The 24,724-nt window shown below is 39.3% G+C and overlaps 1 protein-coding gene across 4 annotated transcripts in view; it reads right to left on the reverse strand.

The window, feature by feature from the left end:
- GOLM2 (golgi membrane protein 2) overlaps positions 1 to 24,724 on the reverse strand; it is a 108,861-nt gene that overhangs the window by 52,310 nt on the left and 31,827 nt on the right. For all 4 annotated transcript variants that reach the window (XM_039468787.2, XM_039468785.2, XM_074393694.1 and 1 more), the window contains exons 3-6: positions 18,424 to 18,526; positions 15,570 to 15,660; positions 11,028 to 11,172; positions 10,628 to 10,708 (exon numbers count right to left, since the gene is read on the reverse strand). In XM_039468787.2, the coding sequence (XP_039324721.2) occupies positions 10,628 to 10,708; positions 11,028 to 11,172; positions 15,570 to 15,660; positions 18,424 to 18,526 (420 nt within the window). The remainder of the gene's footprint in view (positions 1 to 10,627; positions 10,709 to 11,027; positions 11,173 to 15,569; positions 15,661 to 18,423; positions 18,527 to 24,724) is intronic.

Below are 24,724 nucleotides of genomic sequence, written 5' to 3' on the forward strand. Positions count from 1 at the left end.
GCAGACTAAACACAGCCAAAAATGGAGTCAATTAATTTAAAGACAAATCAAAGACATTAAACAAACTGAAGGAGAAAAGGTATTATAAAAAACTAAACAGAACTTCAGTGGTGTGTGGGATAATATCAAGCAGTCTAAAATGTATGCAACCCAGCCGAGCATGGTGGCTCATGCCTGTAATCCCAGCACTTTGGGAGGTTGAGGCAGGCAGATTACATGAGGTTAGGAGTTTGAAACCAGCCTGGCCAACATGGTGAAACCCCGTCTCTACTAAAAATACAAGAAAAAAAAAAAATTGCTGGGCATGGTGGTACATGCCTGTTATCCCAGCTACTTGGGAGTCTTAGGTGGGAGGATCACCTGAACCCAGGAGGCAGAGGTTGCAATAAGCTGATATCACACCACTATACTTCAGCCTGGGTAACAAAGCGAGACTCTATCATAAATAAATAAATAAATAAATAAATAAATAAAGTATATAACTTGAGTCCTAGAAGGATTAAAAAAAAGAATTTTAAAATTTGAATAATAGTTGATCTGAATAAATGCTGAAATTTCCTCAAATTTGGTGAAAAGCATTAATGCACAAATCTAAGAACCTCAGAGAACCCTAAGCAGGATAAATACAAAACAAACAAACAAACAAACAAAAAACCAAACAAAGGCACATCTTAGGCAAATTGATAAAAATTAAAGGGAAAATCTTAAAAGCATCTAGAGAAAAAATACATACTAATAAATGAGAACAAAAGAAAGATGGCTGACTTAGAAACAATGGAGGCCAGAAGATAGTTGAAACTGCATCTTGAACATGCTAAATGAATGCCCTCAACCCATCAGCCCACATTTCTATATCTGGCAAAAATAGCCTTCAAAAATGAAGATCAAATAAAGATACTTTCAGATAAACAAGTTGAAAAATTCACACTAGAAGACTTGCACTTCAAGAAATGCTAAAGGAAGTTCTTCAGGCTGAAGGGAAATGATAATCAAAGTAGGAATTTTAATCTATAGGAAGGATTCAAGTCTCCTTTATAACAGGGATATGAAAACTTTTTCTTTTTCTTGAGACAAGAGTCTTACTCTGACATCCACACTGGAGTGCAGTGGCACGATCGTGGCTCATTGCAACCTTTGCTTCCCGGGTTCAAGTGATTCTCCTGCCTCAGCTTGCTGAGTAGCTGGGATTACAGGTGTCCGCCACTGAGCCCAGCTAATTTTTTTTTTATTTTTTATTTTTAGTAGACACGGGGTTTCACCATGTTGGTCAGGCTGGTCTCAAACTCTTGATCTCAGATGATCTGCCCACCTCAGCCTCCCAAAGTGCTGTACTCCCAGCTACTTGGGAGGCTGAGGTGAGAAAATCACTTGAGCACAGGGGATTTACAGGTGTGAGCCACCACACTCAGCTGAAAACTTTTTCTTTTTTTTTTTTTTGAGGCGGAGTTTCGCTCTTGTTACCCAGGCTGGAGTGCAATGGCGCGATCTCGGCTCACTGCAACCTCCGCCTCCTGGGTTCAGGCAATTCTCCTGCCTCAGTCTCCTGAGTAGCTGGGATTTCACCATGTTGACCAGGATGGTTTCGATCTCTTGACCTTGTGATCCACCCGCCTCGGCCTCCCAAAGTGCTGGGATTACAGGCTTGAGCCACCGCGCCCGGCCTGAAAACTTTTTCTTAAAGGGCCAGATAGTAAGTGTTTCAGGCCTGTGGGCCTTACTAAAGTCAGCTATTCTAGCAAAAAAGCAGCCATAGGCAATATATAAACAAATGAGTATGTCTATGTTTCAGTAAAATTTTATTTATTAAAACAAGTGGCCACTTGGTAGTTTGCTGATGTCTGTTTTATAAGATAGCTAAGAAAAAAATTTAAGTACAATTTTAATATCAAGACTGATAATTTGTTATGATTTTTAAATTTTGATAACTTAGATTTTTGCCTGAGTGCTTTTAGAAAAATAATCTCTACCAAAAATATAAATGATTAACTACAATGCTTCTTTTTTTTTTTTTTGACAGGGTCTTGTTCTGTTGCCTAGACTGAAGTACAGTGGTACAGTGACATGACTATAGCGCACTGTATCCTTGGATTCCTGGCCTCAACAATCTTCTCACTTCGGCCTCCCAAACTGTAGGGATTACAGGTGTGAGCCACTGTACCTGGCCTTAAGACATAATCTTTCTTTTTTCCTCCTCTCACATATCACTATAATTACTTCCCTTTAATTTTACTTTTTTTCTTTGAGACAAGGTCACATTCTGTTGACCAGGCTGGAATGCAATGGCGCCATCACGGCTTACTGAAGTGTAAATTCCCTGTGCTCAAGTGATTCTCTCACCTCAGCCTCTCAAGTAGTTGGGACTACAGGCATGTGCCACCATGCATGGCTAATTTTGATATTTTTTTCTGTCTCATATTATGTTGTCTAGACTGATCTCAAACTCCTGGAATCAAGTGATCCTCCTGCCTCAGCCTCCCAAAGTGCTGGGATTACAGGCATGACCCTGGCCTCTCTTTAATTGTTTTTTAAGTTTTAAGTTCACAACAAAACTGACAGGAAGGTAGAAAAACATCCCATATATCTATTGCTCCCATATATGGACAGCCTCCTCGATTATTAACACCCCCTACCAGAGTGGTACATTTGTTAAAACTGATGAACTTATACTGGCACAATCTAATTACCCAAGGTCCCTAGTTTACATTAGAGCTCATTGTTGGTGTTGCACATTTTATGCGTTTGGACAAATATATAATGACATGTCTCCCCATTATAGTATCAGAGCATTTCACCTCCCCAAAAATCTTCTGTGTGCTGCCTATTCATCTCTCTCTCTCTCCCATCCCCTTGCAACTACTAATTTTTTAATTGCATTTTGGTGTCTCCACAATTTTTTCTATTCCAGAATGTCTATAGTTGCTATTATAGTATGCGGCCTTTTCAGATTGGCTTCTTTTATTTAGTAATATGCATTTAATTTTTTCCAAGTCTTCTTTGTTTTTTGACACAGAGTCTTACTCCATCACCCAGGCTGGAGTGCAGTGGCACAATCACAGCTCACTGTAGCCTCAACTTCCCAGGATTAGGTAATTCTCTCACTTCAGCCCCTCCTGGGTAGCTAAGATTACAGTCACACACCACCACACTCAGCTAATTTTTGTATTCTCTGTAGAGATGGGGTTTCACTGTATTGCAAAGGCTGATCTTCAACCGCTGGGCTCAAGCAATCTGTCCACTTTGGCCTCCCAATGTTCTAGGATTGCAGGCATGAATCACCACATCTGGCTTTCTCCAAGCCTTTTCATGTCTTAGTATCTCATTTACTTTCAGTGCTAAATAATATTATATTGTCCAGAGGTACCACAGTTTATCCACTGACCTACTAAAGATCATCTTGGTTGTTGTCAAGTTTTGGCAATTACGAATAAAGCTTCTATAAACATTTATGTGAAGGCTACTGTATGGATGTAATTTTTTAACTCTTTTCAATAGATACCAGAGTAGAATTTCAGGATCATATGGTCAAGCTATGTTTAGTTTTGAAGAAGCTGTCAAACTGTCTTCCCAAGTGACTGACCATTTTGCATTGTCACAAAACTTGGTCATTCTAATAGGCCAAAATCTACTGTAGTGGTATCTCATTGTTGTTTTAATTTGCATTTCCCTGATGACCCATGATGTGGAGCATCTTTTCATATATTTATTTGCCATTTTTATGCCTTCTTTGGTGAGATGTCTGTTTAGGTCTTTGGTCCATTTTTTACCAAGTTGTTTTCTTTTTTTTCTTTTTTTAGAGACAGGATCTCGTTCTGTTGCCCAGGCTGTAGTGCAGTGGTGTAATCATGGCTCACTGCAACCTCTGCCTTCTGGGTTCAAGCGACTCTTGTGCCTTAGCCTTCTCAGTAGCTGGGATTACAGGTGTGCACTACCACACCAGCTAATTTTTGTATTTTCAGTAGAGACAGGGCCTCACCATGACGGCCAGGCTGGTCTCAAACTCCTGGCCTCAAATGATCTGCCCGCCTCGGCCTCCCAAAGTACTGGGATTACAGACATGAGCCGCTATGCCTGGTCTGCCTCTCTATATAAACTTTGGAATTAGTTTGTCAATATCTACAAAATAACTTGCTGGGCTTTTGACTTGGATCACATCATTCTATAAATCACACTCTGAGGAACTGACATTTTGACAATACTGAGTCTTCCTTCCTATCCATGAATCTGAACTCTCTCCATTTATTTTTCTTTGAGTTCATTCCTTAGAGTTCTATAGTTTTTCTTATATAGAACTTTACATATTTTATTAAATTTATACCTAAATAACTGAATTTTGAAAGTATTAATATAAATGGTATTGTGTCTTTAATTCCAAATTCTACTTGTTGACAGCTGTTATATAGGAAAGTGATTAACTTATATATATATATATTTTTTTTTTTTTTTTGAGATGGAGTTTTGCTCTTGTTACCCAGGCTGGTGTGCAATGGCGCGATCTCGGCTCACCGCAACCTCCGCCTCCTGGGTTCAGGCAATTCTCCTGCCTCAGCCTCCTGAGCAGCTGGGATTACAGGCACGTGCCACCATGCCCAGCTAATTTTTTGTATTTTTAGTAGAGACGGGGTTTCACCATGTTGACCTGGATGGTCTCGATCTCTTGACCTTGTGATCCACCTGCCTCGGCCTCCCAAAGTGCTGGGATTACAGGCTTGAGCCACCATGCCCGGCCTTCACTTTTATATATTAACTTATGTCCTACAACCCTTCTGTAATCACTTACTAGTTCCAGGAGTGTTTTTGCCAGTTCTTTTGGGTTTTCTACATAGAAGATAATAAAGACATCTGTGAACAAAGACAGTTTTACTTCTTGCTTCTTCTTTCCAATGTGTTCAACTTTTATTTCCCTTTCTTGCCTTATTATACTAGCTAAGACTGCTAGTATAATATCAAAAAGGAGTGGTAAGAAGGCACATCCTTGCCTTGTTCATGATCTTAGTAGGAAAACTTCTAGTTTAACATCACTAAGTACAGTACTAGTTGTACATTTTTGTGTAGATATTCTGTATCAACTTGAGAAAGACTCCCTGTATTCCTAGTTAACTGTGTTTTTTACATGAATGAGTTTTGGATTTTGCCAAATGCTTTTACTGCATTATAAAAATAACTGATATAATCATATGATTTTTCTTTTTTAGTCTGCTGATATGATGAATCACATTACTTGATTTATTATTATTACACCAGATTTGCATATCTGGGATAAATCCCACTTGGCTGTGATACACTTTTTTCTTTTTTAGGAGGGTGGGTGGACACGGTCTTGCTGTCTCCTAGGCAATGGTGTGATCTCACTGCAGCTTCAACCTCCTGGGCTCAACCAATCCTCCTAACTAAACCTCCTGAGTAGCTGGGACCACAGGCATGTGCCACCAAACCTGGCTAGTTTTTGTATTTTTTTGTAGAGATGTGTTTTCACCATGTTGCTCAGGCTAGTCTTGAACTCCTGAGCTCAAGCAATCTGCCCACTTTAGCTTCCCAAAGTCCTGGGATTACAGGCATGAGCCACTATGCCCAGACTATAATTCTTTTTTTTCTTTTTTTGAGACAGTCTCCCTCTATTTCCAGGCTGGAGTACAGTTGCATGATCTAGGCTCACTGCAACCTCTGACTCCTTGGTTCAAGCTATTCTCCTGCCTCAGCCTCCCAAGTAGGGATTACAGGCACGTGCCACCAGACCAGTTAATTTTTGTGTGTATATATATATATATATTTTTTATATATATATATAGGGTTTCACTACGTTCACCAGGATGGGTGAACGATCTCCTTACCCTGCGATCTGCCTGCCTTGGTGTCCTAAAGTGCTGGAATTACAGGCATGAGCCACAGCGCCTGGCCAAATTCTTTCATACATTGTTGGATTCAATTTGCTAATATTTCATTGAGAATTTTTATATCTAAGATGCAAAAAATTTTCTATCATCTAAGATCATAAGGCATTGGTCTGTAGTAGTGACTTTCTCTGGTTTTGGTACTGACATAGCGATGGCATCATAGAATGAATTAGGAAGTATTCCCTCTGCTTCTATATTCTGAAAGAGACTGTAGATAATTGGTATAATTTCTTTTTTAATGTTTGGTAGAATTTGCCAGCAAACCCATCTGTGCCTGGTGCTTCCTCCTTTGGAAGGTTATTATAGATTCAATTTATTTAATAGATATAAATCTACTCAGATTATCTTTTTGTAGAGTTGGCAGATTGTGTCTTTCAAGGAATTGATCTAGTTCATCTAGGTTATCAAATTGGTAGGTATAGAGCTGTGCATAGTATTCCTTTATTTTCCTTTTAATGTCCCTGGAATCTGTAGTGATAATCCGCTTTCATTTCTGACAGAAGCAATCTGTGTCCTCTCTCTTTTTCTCTTAGCGTTGCAAGAGGCTTATGCATTTTTATTAAAATTGTCAAAGAACCAGCTATCGGTTTCATTGATTTTCTCTACTGATTTCCTGGTTTTAATTTTATTAACTTCCATTCTAATTTTATTATGTCTTTCCTGCTGCTTACTTTGGATTTAATTTGCAGTTTTTTTGAGATGGAGTTTCACAATTTGTTGCCCAGGCTGGATTGCAGTGGTGTGACCTCGGCTCACTGCAAACTCTGTCTCCCAGGTTCAAGCAGTTCTCCTGTCTTAGCCTCTCCAGTAGCTGGGATTACAGGCACCCACCACCACACTTGGCTAATTTTTGTATTTTTAGTAGAGACAGGGTTTCACCATGTTGGCTAGGCTGGTCTCAAACTCCTGACCTCAGGTGATCCACCCAGCTCAGTCTCCCAAAGTGCTGGGATTACAATGTGAGCTACCAGGCCTAATTTGCTGTGTTTTTTTTTTTTTTTTTTTCGGTTTTCTAAGGTGGAAACTTAAATTATTGATTTTAGACCTTTCTTCTTTTCTTTTCTTTCTTCTTTTTTTTTTGAGACAGAGTCTCCCTCTGTTGCCAGGTGCCAGGCTGGAGTACAGTGGTACAATCTTGGCTCATTGCAACCTTCACCTCCTGGGTTCAAGCAATTCTCCTGCCTCAGCCTCCCAAGTAGCTGGGACTACAGGCGCGTGCCACCATATCCGGCTAATTTTTGTATTCTTTAGTAAAGACAGGGTTTCACCGTGTTGGCCAGGATGGTCTTGATCTCCTGACCTCATGATCCTCCCGCCTTGGCCTACCAACGTGCTGGGATTACAGGTGTGAGCCACCGTGCCTGGCCGACCTTTCTTCTTTTCTAATATTTGCATTCACTGCTATACATATCCCTCTAAGCACGACTTTCACTGGATCCTATAAATTTTGATAAATAATGTTTTCATTTTCATTTAGTTCCAAATATTTTTAAATTTCTCCTGAGATTTCTTTTTTTTTTTTTTTTTTTTTTTTTTTGAGAGGGAGTTTCACTCTTGTTACCCAGGCTGGAGGGCAATGGCACGATCTCGGCTCACTGCAACCTCTGCCTCCTGGGTTCAAGCAATTCTCCTGCCTCAGCCTCCCAAGTAGCAGGGACTACAGGCGTGTGCAATCATGACCAGCTAATTTTTGTATTTTTAGTAGAGACGGGGTTTCACCTGTTGACCAGGATGGTCTCGATCTCTTGACCTCGTGATCCACCCGCCTCGGCCTCCCAAAGTGCTGGGATTATAGGCGTGAGCCACCGTGCCCAGCCAAATTTCTCCTGAGATTTCTTCTCTGACCCATGCATTATTCAGAAGTAATTGTTTAATCTCCACATATTTTGGAATTTTCCAGTTATCTTTCTATTATTTTATTTTATTTTTGGCTGAGTACAGAAGACTTTACTGATGGTACATGACAAGGTGGGGCTCTCTAGGGCCCTCCCATTCTTCAGAGGATATGGCATGAAAACTGTGGTAGAGTGGAGATTCTTGGTGTGGTGGTGGATAGAGTATGGTAGGAACTCCTCAGCAGCTGAGAGCCTCTCTTTTTCTCTCATGCTGTCATTCGGGCTGGTGGTCCAGAGGGCTGTTACTAATTGGAGGCCATGTGGACCATGAGGTACACTACCCCATTGCTATAGCCAAAGTCATTGTCATACTAAGAAATTACCATGAAAAAGTGGTTGGTGAGGGCAATGCTAGCTCCAGAATTGAAGGTGGAAGAGTGTCACCACTAAAGTCACAGGGGACAACTTGGTGTTCAGTGTAGCCCAGTGTGCCCTTGAAAGGACCTTCCAATGCCTGCTTCACTGTCTTCTTGATGTCATCATATTTGGCAGGTTATCCAGACAGCAGGTCAGGTCCACAATCAATACATAGGTGGTAGGGATGAGGAAGGCCATGCCAGTGATCTCCCCATTCAGCTTGGGGATGTCCTTGCTCATAGCCCTGGAAGTGCCAGTAGGTGCAGGAGTAATGTTCTAGAGAGCCCCACAACCATCACATCACACTTTCCTAGAAGAGCCATCCATAGGTCTCCTGGGTGGCAGTGATGGCATGGACTATGGTCATGAATCCCTCCATGATGCTAGAGTTGTCATGGATGATCTTGGTCATAGATGCTAAGCAGTTGGTGGCGCAGAAGGGAATGCTGATAACTGTGAGGTTGCTTTCATACTTCTCATGGTTCATGTCCATCACAGACAGGGAATCAGAAGGAACAGAGATAATGACTCTTTGGCTCCTACTTCTAAGTGAGTCCTAGCCATAACCAAGGTAGTGAAGATACCAGGTGACTCCACAACACAATCAGTACCAGTATCACCCTATTTGATTTTGGTGAGATCTTGCTCCTGGAAGATGGTGATAGGATTTCCACTGACGACAAACATCTGATTCTCAGCCTTGATAGTGCCATGGAACTTGGCATTACTGGAATCATACTGGAACATGTAGATCATGTAGTTGAAGTCAGTGAAGTGGTCACTGATGACAATACCTACTTTGACAGACTTAAAAGCAGCCCAGATGACCAGATGCCTATAACAGTCAAATCTGTTTACTACAACCTTCAATTTCGCCATGTCTCAGGGACATGGCTGGTGCTGCACGAGATGTAGTCCTTTATCTCATAGAAGGAGCAGAGAGCCTATCTTTCTGTTATTGATTTTCAGTTTAGTTACACTGAGTTCTGAGTGTAGACATTATGTGACTAATATTTTTTAAAATGTGTTTATGTCAGGCCTTCAAGTGAAAATGGATAAGAAGCAGACACATTAAGGAGGAAAGAGGCATACAATGAACAGAAATGGCCAGAAAAGAAGAAGAAGAAAAAAAAAGGCAAATAGCCTCTTTTTTTTAATGTTTTTAAAGAATTATTTTTTTGAGGCTGGCACGGTGGCTCACACCTGCAATCCTAGCACTTGGAAGGCCGAGGTGGGCAGATTGGTGGATCACCAGATCAGGAGAACGAGCCATCCCAGCCAACATGGTAAAACCCTGTCTCTACTAAAAATACAAAAATTAGCTGGGTGTGGTGGGCATGCCTGCAGTCCCAGCTACTCAGAAGGCTGAGGCAGGAGAATTGCTTGAACCTGGGAGGCGGAGGTTGCAGTGAGCCAAGATCATGCCACAGCACTCCAGCCTGGGCAACAGAGCAAGACTGAATCTCAAAATAAACAAATAAATTTTTAAAAATCACTTGACTACTTCACTGCCTTACAAACAAAGCTTGGTAATTCTGATTCTTCACTTTCAAATTCATGTTACTGCATTTGTTCTTACCATTATTTTAGGGGAATATGCTATGAATTGGAAACCCTTAAGAATTTCAGAAGACAACAAAACTCTATAAAGGAAAGGACCAACACTTCATTTATTTGGTCTAAACATTTAGCAATTTCAGTCACGTACAACTAGCTATAATTACAGAAATAATTACCAAGATTGAGAAGAAATAAAACCAGCCAAAAGCAACAGAAGCATGCTGTTAATTTCTGATTTTTCTAGCATAATAAATTGGAGTCAGCAGGGAGAAGCACCATTAATAGCCAAGAAACATAGATATGGCAAGAAAAACAAAGAAGAGACATGAAGGGGAAAAAATGAAGGAGGTTAAGATAGCAGCAAGTGGGATCAGGACTTCAAGTGAAAATGGGTAAGAAGCAGACACATTAAGGAGGAAGTAGATATACAATGAACAGAAGTAGCCAGAAAAGAAGAATAAAAAAAAATGTAAACTATCCTAAACTGTGGGATAATTCAATAAAAGGAAAAGTCAACCCCTCAAAACTAAGTAACTCTTATTAGGGTATTACTATGCCTTATTAAAGCATACCAACAACACAGGAATCTGGGCACATTTGGTAGAAAAGAGCCATGCAAACTTTTAGTAAATATAAATGACTCTACATAGTACAACTGTCATAAGCAAAAACTCTGAGTCATGAAGAAAAGATTCAAATATAACTGATTCTTATCAAAGCAAAAACAAGTATTTCATATATCTTAGCAAAAAATTTTATAAGTGTATCCAAAAAAGTCCTGGCAATTAATGGGTACTTAATTAACTAGAAATATCAATCATCTAGATATCTGTGACTTTTCCAAGTGTTACCCAAAAAGTTAATGGGGTAACATGAAAAGTATTATCATCACTTTAGTTGAGTTCTCTCAGAATTTTTACTTACCAGGGGGAAGATCATCAACTTTTGCTAGGTCATTCTCTTCTATTCCAGGCATCCCTGCATCACCACCTCTTTTGATTTGTTCTGCCCAAGTAACAAAAAGAGAGAATTGTATAATTTTTCTTACATAATTTGAAAATGTTTTGAAGGAATGTAACAATCAGTTTCTAAAAGCAATAGGCTACATCAACTGAATATCTTTATATCTTGCTTTGGACACAGCTGTAACTCCAAAATAACTTATTCTTTCTTCTCTTCTACCAAAGGATCCAAATTTGAAACAATGCAGACACCTAATCATGTGTGAATTAAAATCAAACAATTTTATGATTGAAAATATTTACTTCAAAATGGAAAGAAAAAGTCAATATCCTATTAATACAAAACAAAATAATAATAATACCTTTCCCATGTGGAATATGATTGCTTGAGGGTTCTTCATTCTTATCTGCAACATTCTCAGCTACTTTTGGAATATTTTTAGATACTACTTGATCGTTTATACCCAATTCTTTTCCATCATTTGATTGAACCTTGTGGGTCTCTTGCTGTTAGATAAAGATTTGATAACAATAAATATTTTTCAATGCAAATTGTTAAACCACTGACACAACTATTAATTAATGTTCTCAAACAGTTTATTTTGTAAAACATACACCATGGGTTCAAATAATGAACAACTGGAGATGTGGGATACATTATTTTCTGCGCAGCTTTTATACCTGATAAAAGGTCAAAGAATAACACTATTGAAAGTCTTTAGTTACAGTAAATGAACGGTTTAGTAGGCAGAGGTAACTATTTGGCTATGCTGAGGTGTGTGATTCTGCAAGACAGCTTGCTGAGCACTGTAGGTTGCCTTGATGGCCTACAATTGGGCATTATCCTGGGTGCTATGGGCAGAGTGGTTCTCTGTAAGTATATGTAGAAATTAAGCAGGATGGCAGAAAGGAGGAAACTGGCAGACAGGTGCTTCTTCAGGAGCAAGGGTAAAAAACAGGCAATTTTATTCCTAAGTGTGCTGGCCACCAAAGCACAGAGAGTAATGGTAGGACAATAAACAGGTCAGTGCTTCCTCCAACCTGTTCCTAACCTAGCATCTTCTTGGAAATGTGAATCTTCAAGTATACGGTTAGGCCTAACTAAATTCTCTTGGTGGACCAGTATTGAATTTGCCTCCATGGAAAATTGGGAACAGCAAGAAGTCAAGTACACATGCTTGGGATGCCATATATAGATCCCTCTAGTCAAGATTTAATGCATCTATAAATGCTTTGTAAACTAAAGCAGTATGAAATGTAATTATTAGTAATGTTACAAAAATAGTATAAAAAATCTATATGGAATCTGGAAAAACAAAAGCCAAATCTTCAGAGTGTGTCACAATAAAGGAGAAAGGTACTCTGACAATCAGGTATAGGTATTCCAGTGCCCTGGCAGATAAAATCAACAACAAATATTTGCATCGTGCTTCACAGTTTCCAAATTGCTTTCATATCTGTGCTTTAGTAGCCATAAAGTGGACAGTTCTGAGAAAAACAAAATAAAATTGAGGCTTTAAAGAGTTAAGCAGTTTGTCCGAAGTTACAAAGCTAGAGAACTGTGAAGAAGGAATTCTAACAACAGTCTTTTTGACTCCAAATCCCACATTTTCTGGCAAGTTGGTAAGCTGTAATCAATTCTGATAGCTTAATCATAGACTAATGAAATGATAAAATGAAATTTTTGAACATATCAATATGAATGCCAAGGGTGAAAAAACCCATGAGGCACAAGCTGAGCAGCCAGCTTGAATCTCTGTGTATCTTCACTATAACAGTATCTCATAAGGTTATTGCTATAGTTAATCTTTACTCTTTTGCAGATGTGTATGAAACAAATATTGAATAAAATTAAAAGTCAACAAGCTACCATTCAAAACACTTTTCCACTGGAAATAGTTAATAAAAATGTTGTCCCTTTAATGCATTACTGATAGTACCTTTCTACGAATGGACAATATTAATATTAATAGAATAAGATGCCTTTTTAGATGCAATATTTGTGATTTGGTGAGGGGGTTTCCTGATTGTTTTTTAAATAAACTTCTTATTCTGAAACAATTTTAGATTTACAGAAAATCTAAAATCCTGTTAACGTACCATCCATAATTACCATGGTACATTTACAAAACTAAACAAACAACATCAGTACGTTATTGGTACCTAAACTCCAGATTTATTTAGATTTCACCATTTTTTCCACCAAGTCCTTTTCTGTTCCAGGATCCAATTCAGAAAACTACACTGCATTTATTTATTTATTATTTTTTTATTTTTGAGACAGAGTCTCATTCTGTTGCCCTGGTTGGAGTGCGGTGGCATGGTCTCAGCTCACTGCAACCTCCGCCTCCCAGGTTTAAGCGATTCTCTTGCCTCAGTCTCCCAGATAGCTGGGATTACAGGTGGCTGCCACCATGCTGGCTGATTTTTTGTATTTTTAGTAGAGACAGGGTTTCCATGTCTTGGTTGGGTTCCTGACGTCGTGATCCAGCCCCCTTGGCCTCCCAAAGGCTGGGTTTACAGGTGTGAGCCACTGTGCCTGGCTATTATACTGCATTCAAGTCCTCAAGTCTCCTTAGTCTTCTCTGGGCTGAGAATTTCTCTGCCCTTATAGCATAAAAGCAGTAAATAAGCATGGCTGTTTCTCAATAAAATTTTATTTATGAACACCAAAGTATAAATTTCTTATAATTTTCCCATGTACTAAGATAATTTTCTTTTGTTTTTTGGTTTTTGGTTTTTTTTTTTCAACCATTAAAAAATGTGAAAACCATTTTTGGCTTTTTTTTTTTTTTTTTTTTTTTTTTCCCAGACAGTCTCACTCTGTCACCCAGGCTGGAGTGCAGCGGTGCGATCTCAGCTCACTGCAACCTCTGCTCACTGCAACCAGGTTCAAGCCATTCTCCTGCCTTAGCCTCCTAATAGCTGGGATTACAGGCGTGTGCCACCACGCCCAGCTAAGTTTTGTATTTCTAGTAGAGATGGGGTTTACCATGTTGGTTAGGCTGGTCTTGAACTCCTGACTTCGTGATCTGCCTTGGCCTCCCAAAGTGCTGGGATTACAGACATAATCCACTACATCCAGCCTTTCAGTTCTAAACAGTACAAAAACAGGGAGTGAGCTGAATTCAGCCTGTGGGCTACAGTTTGCTAACTCCTTTTCCAGAGTCATTTCTATGATAGATATGTGCTTGATTAATTAATTTAAAAATTCATAAACAAAAAGATAAATAAAGCCCTGAATACAAATTATGCTTATTTCATATAGCTAACGTTGGATGTGTCTCTATGAAAACTCAAATTGCACAGAACCAACTTGCTACAGTAGTTAAAGAAGAGAAAATGAAGGACGGGGAGGAGAATTAGGTAGCTGGTCTAGAGAGTAAGGGCTAATGTGCTACCCAAAAAGGAGAAGTTCTCTGGGTACCTCAATTCCTGCCATGCTTTGTTCCATTTAGGGAAGGATATTGGCAAGGAAGAATTGGAGAGGCATTAGCTAATTAATAATATAAAAATAGCCTTGTATAGAAGAACAGAAAGAATTAGAATGGCTTGGAAAAAAAGGGAAAGTTCTCCACTGCCTTCCTTAAGAGAATAGAAGTGAGCAAACTTATCCCATTATTTATATACTATGCTTATAATGACACAATTGCAATAGCAAACCTCTCTTCCCCTTCCTTTTGTATTCTAGCATCTTCTTTTAACCCTCCAGTGTCTCAATAATATCTTTTGGTTGCCCTCAATGCCTCTACTATGGTAGCTCACTCAGGTTTGATTTCTTCCACCAATCCATTCCTCACAACTCTTCAAAGTAGGCTGCAGATAGGCAGCTGCTATTTCACTTTGTGGATTTTAAAAATGCAATAGAGAAAAAAAATGACATCCTCTATATCTTACTACAAAATTGTGAAAATGCTAAGAATGAATACCTGATATCCTTAACTTCTAGTCCTTTAGTTGAGATGCTTCCAAAAAGCAAAACAAATACTTTTCACTTTTAAGTCTTTCTTTCCTTTAAATCACAAGAGTCCATCATACAAATCATGCCTAGTCAGGTAAGACTACAGGGTATAAAAAAATGAATCATGTCCTAATAACTAGTAATCTTCAAACGATTTCTTCTGTTGCTAAAAGAACCTTCATAATACCTATTAATTCAAAATGAATAATAAAAGAATTTACCCCCCCCCCCACCAAAAGTATGAATCAAGTTGGTAATAGTGGCTAGTGTCTCAATTCTGTGTTTTAGGACAGGGTGTCAGAATAACAGAAACTGATAATAAAGGAAAAAGTATCTCATTTTTTTTCTATTTCTCAAATGCATAAAAAAGGAAGTAGTTGATTTTCAGTAAAATGTTGCCCACTTTACAATCTGAGAAATATATTAACATTTTTTTTTAAAGATATTTGGGCTCAAAATTAATTAAAAAAAATTTTTTTTTTTGAGATGGAGTCTCACTCTGCTGCCCAGGCTGAAGTGCAGTGGTGCAATCTTGGCTCACTGCAACCTCCGCTTCCTGGGCTCAAACAGTTCTCCTGCCTCAGCCTCCTGAGTAGCTGAGATTACAGATACCACAGGCCCAACTATTTTTTGTATTTTTAGTAGAGATGGGTTTTCCCCATGTTGACCAGGCTGGTCTTGAACTCCTGACCTCTGCCCGCCTTGGCTTCCCAAAGTGCTGAGAATTCAGGCGTGAGTCACTGTACCTGGCCAGTTTTAAGAATTAAGATTACATTTTTTGCAACTGCTTAATATACTCAGAAATAAAGCCATTGTAAATCACTTTTGAAATTAGGCTGGCTGGAAAAATTATAATATTTTGTGACAAATCACAATTTTGATTTCTAAATTACCATGACTTATGAAAGAGATGTCTAGATTTAAGAACCCTTAAAAAATTTACCTTTTGTTCCTGTAAAAACTGGTCTGCTAACTTTTTAATATTTTCTTCATGCTGTGCTCTCAATTCCTTGATCTGCTGTCCACACTGAAAACTAAATTACAAAGTCGTTCTTTTAGATTACATTATCTTGAATTGGATTCTCAAAGTTGTCCAGAAGTTGACACATAAGTTAAAAAAGATAAAACATTCAGTCAGCAGGGGAGAGTGGGTTGGAAAAAACAAAGAGCATACAAATAGCTCACAATCAAAACTTTAAAAACACTTGAACTTATAGGAGACAGATAATACTGATAAAGCTAATTGCAAAAACAAATTACAAAGATAAAATTTATTTTCCTATTATTTCCATAAACTGCATCTATAAAAAAAACTATCAAAACTAACTTCAATTATGGAAGAGAAAAATACTATAGAAGAGAAAACTGAGACCAATTTATAGTAAGAGATGAGGAAAGCTAGAATTATGAGAGTTAATAAGGAGTGGTAGCAGATGATTCATCCAGTAGTACTTTAAACACTGTAATAAAAGACTAAACCACAGAATACTAGAAATGAAAGAAACTAATAAAGAAGATAGACTGGTGCCATCAAGAGAAAGTGAATAGAAGTAAAACAGATAAAGATGATGACTTTGTGCTGACCAAGCAGTCAAAGGATACATATAGACCAATCACGCAAAAGAAACAGTTAACAAATATATAGAAAAATGTTAAATCTCACCATTATAAAATGCAAAATAAACTTCCTTTATGTGGCTGGGCACAGTGGCTCATGCCCATAATCCCAGCACTTTGGGAGGCCAAGACAGGCAGATCACTGGAGGCCAGGAGTTCGAGATCAGCCTAGCAAACACAACAAAACCCTGTCTCTACTAAAGATACAAAAAAATTGGGCAGGCATGGTGACACATGCCTGTGGTCCCAGCTACTCAGGATGCTGAGGCATGAGAATTGCTTAAACCCAGGAGACAGAGGTTGGAGTGAGCTGAGATCATGCCACTGGCACTCCAGCCTAGGTGACAGACTCAGTCTCAAAAAAAAAGAAAGAACAAAACAACCCACCAACTTCCTGTATGTGTATATATAGTAGTGTCTTATTCCTATACTAGCAAAATTAAATTAGAATTAAAATCAAATTCTAGGGTCATGGGAAAATATCTGCATTATAAATGAGTATAATAATTTTAGAAAGCAATCTTTCATCTATGCTGTAAAAGCAACAAAATTGGTAAAGCATTCTTTCTGAGGAATTCTATGTTTGAGAAAATATGCTACTGAAATAATATAAGGGGAGGGGAAATCTTTTTTTTTTTTTTTTTTTTGAGACAGAGTTTCGCTCTTGTTACCCAGGCTGGAGTGCAATGGCGCGATCTTGGCTCACCGCAACCTCCACCTCCTGGGTTCAGGCAATTCTCCTGCCTCAGCCTCTTGAGTAGCTGGGATTACAGGCATGCGCCACCATGCCCAGCTAATTTTTTTGTATTTTTAGTAGAGACGGGGTTTCACCATGTTGACCAGGATGGTCTCGATCTCTTGACCTCGTGATCCACCCGCCTTGGCCTCCCAAAGTGCTGGGATTACAGGCTTGAGCCACCGCGCCCAGCCTGGAAATCTTTATTTATTTATTTAGAGACAAGGTTTCATTCTGTTGCCCAGATTGGAGTGCAGGCACATGATTATGGCTCACTGCAGCCTCAACCTCCCAGGCTCAAGTGATCCTTCCACCTCAGCCTCCCAAGTAGCTGAAACCACAGGTATGTGCCAGCACACCCAGCTAGTTTTGGGAAATATTTTTTTGCAAGGAAATTTTTATAGCTGTGATAGTCTTTTTTTTTTTTTTTTTTTTAAAGACACAAGGTCTCACCCTGTCACCCAGGCTAGAGTGCTGTGGCATCATTGTGGCTCACTACAGCCTCAATCTCCTGGGCTCAAGCAATCCTCCCACCTCAGCCTCCTAAGCAGCTAGAATGCAGGCATGTGCCACCATGCTCAGCTAATTTTTAAAAATTTTTTGTAGAGACAAAGGTCTCACTATGTTGCTTAGGCTGGTCTTTAACTCCTGGGCTCAACTGATTCTCCGATCTCAGCCTTCCAAAGTGCTGGGATTATAGGTATGAAACACCATACCTAAAATCTTAAAGTGAGAAAAGGAAAACTCCTATTGTGGTCCCACAATTGAAGAGACTAAAGAAGTTCTGGTACATTAATATGCTAGAATAATATATTACCTATGCATATGTAAGAAGTCAGAAATGAACAAAAATGCTTTAACATATGGCAAATCTTTCTAATTTTTAGTGTATAGATCTAAAGAATATCTTTTTCCATAAAATTGATTGAAAATATAATAAAATTTTTAAGGAGTGATAGCTAGAAAGGCCCCTAAGAAGTTTCCCAACTTCATCACCAAGTGTAAAGATATCAGCAAGAGGGCTGACATACAGAGTAGGAAGAGCAGCCAGCATTCAGGCCCTCAGCTCTGGGAACATCTCCCAGTGCTAGCTTCATCTTCTGGATGCCCGTCAAAAAGAATAACAAATCTTCTTTCTATCTTTGCCACATCAAATTTGATAAAACTCAAGAACTTGTATTTTCTGTCTCACATAAATTCTACAACATATACAAACTCAACATGCCCTGTAAGAGATATTTTCATGCTGTTTAATTTATCAAAATAAAAGAGTCTGGATTTCAAAGAGCTATAGAAGGATAACAGAAAAGAAATTAAAAAGACCTAAGAAAATGAAAGAAGAGAAGAAAAGGAAAACAAAAGTCAGAAAGGAAGAAATGAACTGAATCCAAAAGCTGGACAAATATTTTAGATTCATAAACATATGTTGCATGTAACATCTTACCTTTCATATTCTAACCTCTTCACAAGGTAAGTATTGTTCTTCCTATAGTCCTGAAGCTGGTCTTCTTGTCGAAGAAACTCCTGACGAAGCTCAGCAAGTTGTTCTATTCACATGAGGTAAGAACCAAAGGAATCAAGTTCACTCATTATACTGCTTCCTATTGAGAAGCTCTGGGATGTCTTTTCAACTACACATAATTCTCAATTTCTTTACTAACACTCACAGGAAATTAAATTATGTAACTAATACCACATTTAATAGCCTTTTGTAACACATTCATGGTCAATAAAATTTATTCATTTATTTATTTATTTGAGACAGCGTCTTGCTCTGTTGTTCAGGTTGGAGTGCAGTGTTGCAATCTTGGCTCACTGCAATCTCTAACTCCTGAACTCAAGTGATCCTCTCACCTCAGTCTTCCAGGTAGCTGGGACTACAGGTGCACAATACCTGTAGCTGGAGCTAATTTTTGTATTTTTAGTAGAGACAGGGTTTAGCCAGGTTGCCCAGCCTGGTCTTGAACTTGTGGGCTCAAGCAATCCAGCCACCTTGGCCTCCCAAAGTGCTGGGATTACAGGGATGAGCCACCATGCCCAACCAGTAACATTTATTTTTAAAACAATATAGCTTCAGTGGCTTTCACACCAACCTGAAATAGTCTTCAAATTATACATTGTTTCACTTTATGTAGACACATGCTAAGTTGTGGAGACAATAAAAAAAGCTACCTATCTCTTCAAACCTATCTGCTTTATTAAAGTAGGAAAAAAAGTCAAACTTTTAAAATATGCTTACCATGGGTATAAATTTTAAGTTCTTCCTCTCGTTTTAAATCACATTTTACTAACAACTTAGGTGCCAATTGCTTTAGATATATTTCTAGTTCGGCTGAGGATGGTAGCTCTACATATCCCCAAATTTTATTTTCAAAGTTCAAAATTTCTGGACCAGGACTGAAATTTTTTAGTGGAAATGATTAACATGAAATTTTAAACTGGATAGTAAATTATAACCTGGCCAAACACTTGTTTGTAAATGTTTAATCCATCACCAGCGACACATTTTCTACATTTCACTTCCTCATGATCTAAGCCTATAGACAAAAGAAGTGCAGGAGGCAAAGAGTAAATGCTAATTTATTGGATGGAGTTGAACTTCCATTTGAAGAAATAAAATGATAATAATAATAATAAATAAATAAATAAGAAGAATCTCTTGGCTAGGTGATTTTAAAAACAGCTAACAGCCTAAGCAATTAAGCAAAAGTAGTATTTTTTTTTTTTTTGAGACGGAGTTTCGCTCTTGTTACCCAGGCTGGAGTGCAATGGCGCGATCTCGGCTCACCGCAACCTCCGCCTCCTGGGTTCAGGCAATTCTCCTGCCTTAGCCTCCTGAGTAGCTGGGATTACAGGCACACGCCACCATGCCCAGCTAATTTTTTGTATTTTAGTAGAGACGGGGTTTCACCATGTTGACCTGGATGGTCTCGATCTCTTGACCTCGTGATCCACCCGCCTTGGCCTCCCAAAGTGCTGGGATTACAGGCTTGAGCCACCGCGCCCGGCGCAAAAGTAGTATTAAAATAATTTTTATAAATAAAAACAGGGGTCTATACTGTATAAGCAACAGTATTAAGATTAAAACATAACATCTAGCCATAATGTACCAATACTATAACATCCACTTTTCAGAGAAGGCTTATAGAATTCATATTACTCTAAAAATACTTGGGAGATATATTACATATATGGCCACTTTCCTGAGTGGGAAGAGAGATATAGATATATACATGTATTTATATAGATGAAGTCTTACTATTTTGCCCAGGCTGGTCTCAAACTCCTGAGCTCAAGCAATCCTTCTGCTTCAATTTCCCAAAGTGCTGGGTTTACAGGCCATGAGCCACCACGCCCAGCTGTTTTTAAAAAGCAGATGTTGGGGCTGGGTGTGGTGGCTCATGCCTGTAATCTCACCACTCTGGCGGGCAGAGGCAGGCGGATCACCTGAGGTCAAGAATTGGAGACCATCTTGGCCAACATGGTGTAACTGTGTCTCTACGAAAAATACAAAAATTAACTGGGCATGGTGGCCTGTGCCTATAATCCCAGCTACTTGGGAGGCTGAGGCAGGATAATCACTTGAACCCAAGAGGAGGAGTTTACAGTGAGCCGAGATTGCACCACTGCACTCCAAAACCAAAAACAAAACAAAACAAAACAAAACAAAAAACCAGATGTTGGCCAGGCATGGTGGCTCACGCCTGTAATCCCAGCACTTTGAAAGGCCAAGGACGGTGGATCACATGAGGCCAGGAGTTTGATACCAGCCTGGCCAACAAAACAAAACTCCATCTCTACTAAAAATACAAAAATTAGCCAGGTGTGGTGGCACATGCCTGTAATCCCAGCTACTTGGGAGACTGAGGCAGAAGAATCACTTGAATCCGGGAGGCAGAGGTCACGGTGAGCCTAGATCATGCCACTACACTCCAGCTTGGGCGATAAAGTGAGATTTTTCTCAAAAAGAAAAAAAAAAAAAAAAAAAAAAACATATATATATATATAAATTAATAAAAAGCAGATGTTTTTAAACAGCAGAAGTAAACATATAATTGCATCCATGCAAAAAAAAAAAAAAAAAAAAAAGACTAGAATAAAAATATATTGGGTCAGGCGCGGTGGCTCAGGTCTGTAATACCGGCACTTTGGGAGGCTGAGACGGGTGAATCACCTGAGGTCAGGAGTTCAAGACCAGCCTGAGCAACACGGTGAAATCCCGTCTCTACTAAAAATATAAAAATAGCTGGGTACTGTGGTGCATGCCTGTAACCCCAGCTACTTAGAAGGCTGAGGCAGGAGAATCACCTGCGCCCAGGAGGGCGAGGTTGCAGTGAGCAGACATTGCACCATTGCACTCCAGCCTGGGCAACAGAGGGAGACTCTATCTCAAAAAAAGCAAAAATAAACATACATATATATATATATATATCAAAGTGCTATCAGTGATTGTGTTTGATGGTAAGATTTTGAACATATTTTTTTTTTTTCCATACTTTCTAAAATTTTTTAAATTACACTTTTAGGGCCAGGCGCGGTGGCTCAAGCCTGTAATCCCAGCACTTTGGGAGGCCGAGGCGGGTGGATCACGAGGTCGAGGGATTGAGACCATCCTGGTCAACATGGTGAAACCTGTCTCTACTAAAAATACAAAAAAAAATTAGCTGGGCATGGTGGCGCGTGCCTGTAATCCCAGCTACTCAAGAGGCTGAGGCAGGAGAATTGCTTGAACCCAGGAGGCGGAGGTTGCGGTGAGCCGAGATCACGCCATTGCACTCCAGCCTGGGTGACAAAAGCGAAATTCTGTCTCAAAAAAAAAAAAAAAATTACACTTTTAAGTTCTGGGGTACATGTGCAAAACGTGCAGGTTTGTTACATAGGTATACAGTGTTGTGGTGGTTTGCTGCATCCATCATCCCGTCATCTACATTGGATATTTCTCCTAATGCTATTCCCTCCCCTAGCCCCCAAGCCCCCTGCTATCCCTCTCCTAGCCCCCAAACCCCTGACAGACTCCAGTGTGTGATGTTCCCCTCCCTGTGCCCATGTGAGGACATGAGGTGTTTTGTTTTCTGTTCTTGTTACTCTCTAAATGTTATTGTGGAATTACAACTGTGGCAATAATGAAGAACAAAAATTTAAGTCACATAAACATCTGACGAGACACATAATGTTTAACAATATGCATAACTATTGTATAATATAGTAAGTATGAAAAAAATGATTCACAAAAAATATTTGCAGTCAATCATTACCTTGGCATATTCAAGCTACATTTTAAATTTCTCTCTCTGTTTTTTTCTGAGATGGGGTCTCACTCTGTAGCCAGGCTGGAGTGCAGTGGCTCAATCTCAGCTCACTGCAACCTCCACCTCCCAGGTTCAAACAATTCTCCTGCCTCAGCCTCCCAAGTAGCTAGGACTACAGGTGCACACCACGACACTCGGCTAATTTTTTTTTCTTTTTGAGACAAAGTCTTACTCTATTGCCCAGGCTGGAGTGCAGTGGTGTGATCTTGACTCACTGCAATCTCTGCTTCCTGGGTTCAAGCAATTCTCCTGCCTCAGCCTCCTGAGTAGCTGGGACTACAGGCATGTGCTACCACGCCCAGCTAATTTGTGCATCTTTAGTAGAGACAGGGTTTCACCATATTGGCCAGGCTGGTCTCAAACTCTTGATCTTGTGATCCACCTGCCCCGGCCTCCCAAAGTGCTGGGATTACAGGCGTGAGTCACTGTGCCTGGCCTAATTTTTGCATTTTTAGTAGAGACAGGGTTTCACCATGTTGGCCAGGATGGTCTCAATCTCTTGACTTCGTGATCCACCTGCCTCAGCCTCCCAAAGTGTTGGGATTATAGGCATGAGCCACACCCTGACTTTTTTTTTTTTTTTTTTTTGAGACAGAGTCTAGCTCTGTCAACCAGGCTGGAGTACAATGGTGTGATCTCAGCTCACTGCAACCTCCACCTCCCAGGTTCAAGTGATTCTCCTGCCTCAGCCTCCCAAGTATGTGGGATTACAGGCACCTGCCACCACTCCCAGCTAATTTTTGTAGTTTTAGTAGAGATAAAGGTTTCACTGTGTTCGCCAGGCTGGTCTTGAACTCCTGACCTCAGGTGATCTGCCTGCCTGGGCCTCCCAAATGCTGGAATTTCAAGTGTGAGCCACGGTACCCGGCCAAATTTCTCTTTTTAAATTAATTCTTCATTATGTAAACATGGTTGATTTACCCTACCCCATCTCAAATAAAAGGGATGAATATGTGGTGGCCAGGTAGCCATAAACAACTCTTTCAGCTTATTGCCTGATCCCTGTCCCCATCTCCTAAGATAAAGCAGGCCAGAGGTACAAGAAACCCTGGCCCCAGCTATGAATGCTGATTCTACAGCGACAATGAGATCACAGTAGGAAGCGGTGGCAAAAAGCCTTGTAGCTCAGGGATTGAACTTGCCAGTTCAGTAAACCTGTGCTCAGGCTGGACAGGTTCTAGAACTGAAAACTAAATCTAAAAACTACAATTAAAAAACAAACAAAACATTAGAGATTTTAATTGGGGAAGAGATTTTAATTGGGGATCTTTAGGACTCATTCTCCTCAGGAAAAAGGGAACAGAAAAATTACAGTCCCTTCTGATTCAGGCTATGCTGTAAAACACCTGAAATAGCTTCAGAATGAACCTGATGCTTAGTATAACTTAAGATTTCAGATGGCTTCTCTGCCTCCCCACAAAACTTCCCACTGATAATATTTGAAGTTCATTTATCAGGAAACAGAATTTTCCTTTGTAATTAAAGACAGACTTAAAATACAATTGACAAAGAAAAATAAAACATTAATATAAATGAGTTTTAGTCCATGTAAAATAAGATTTTTTTTTCTTGTCTGAATACAGAGAAAGATCATAAAGCAGAGAGGTAACTGGTGATTTCTAGTGGGTCAAAACACAGATCTGCAAGGGGAAAATTAAGCAGATCAGAAAGAAAAACAAAGGAGAAAGAGAATCAGGAAAACTAACTAATGGCTTAATACCTGGGTGATGAAATAATCTGTATAACGAACCCCTATGTTACACGTTTACCTATGTAACAAACCTGCATATCCTGCACATATATCCCTGAACTTAAAAGTTAAAAAAAAAATTTTTTTACTTTTGATTGATTGGCATGTGTTTTCTTTATATGAACCCAGAAATATTCTGTCTAGTGTGACTGATCCAGGTTACCATAGCAGAACTCTTAGAGTAAGTTAATACAAGTCAGGTTAATTATACAGGATGCTCCATTTCTGAAAGCAACACTAGTTATGTTATACAACGACATGGCTTAATTTAACTTCAAAAGATTAGGGATAGGTAAGAAATGGGTTGCCTGGGACCAGCTTTTAAAAAAAAAAATTACTTCTAGAAAACTTTGAATTTTCTTTTAGTAACAGGCATAAAAACAAGGTAAAATAATCAAAATAAATCTGATACGTCAATTTATTATCTCGAGGGTTAAAAAAAACCAACTTTCATTTATTTCCAAGAAAATATAAACCATCTCGGCTGGGCGCAGTGGCTCAAGCCTGTAATCCTAGCACTTTGGGAGGCCAAGGCGGGTGGATCACGAGGTCGAGAGATCAAGACCATCCTGGTCAACATGGTGAAACCCCGTCTCTACTAAAAATACAAAAAATTAGCTGGGCATGGTGGCGCGTGCCTGTAATCCCAGCTATTCAGGAGGCTGAAGCAGGAGAACTGCTTGAAC

Source organism: Saimiri boliviensis, chromosome 2 (genome assembly GCF_048565385.1).
Source record: "Saimiri boliviensis isolate mSaiBol1 chromosome 2, mSaiBol1.pri, whole genome shotgun sequence".
Taxonomy (NCBI): domain Eukaryota; kingdom Metazoa; phylum Chordata; class Mammalia; order Primates; family Cebidae; genus Saimiri; species Saimiri boliviensis.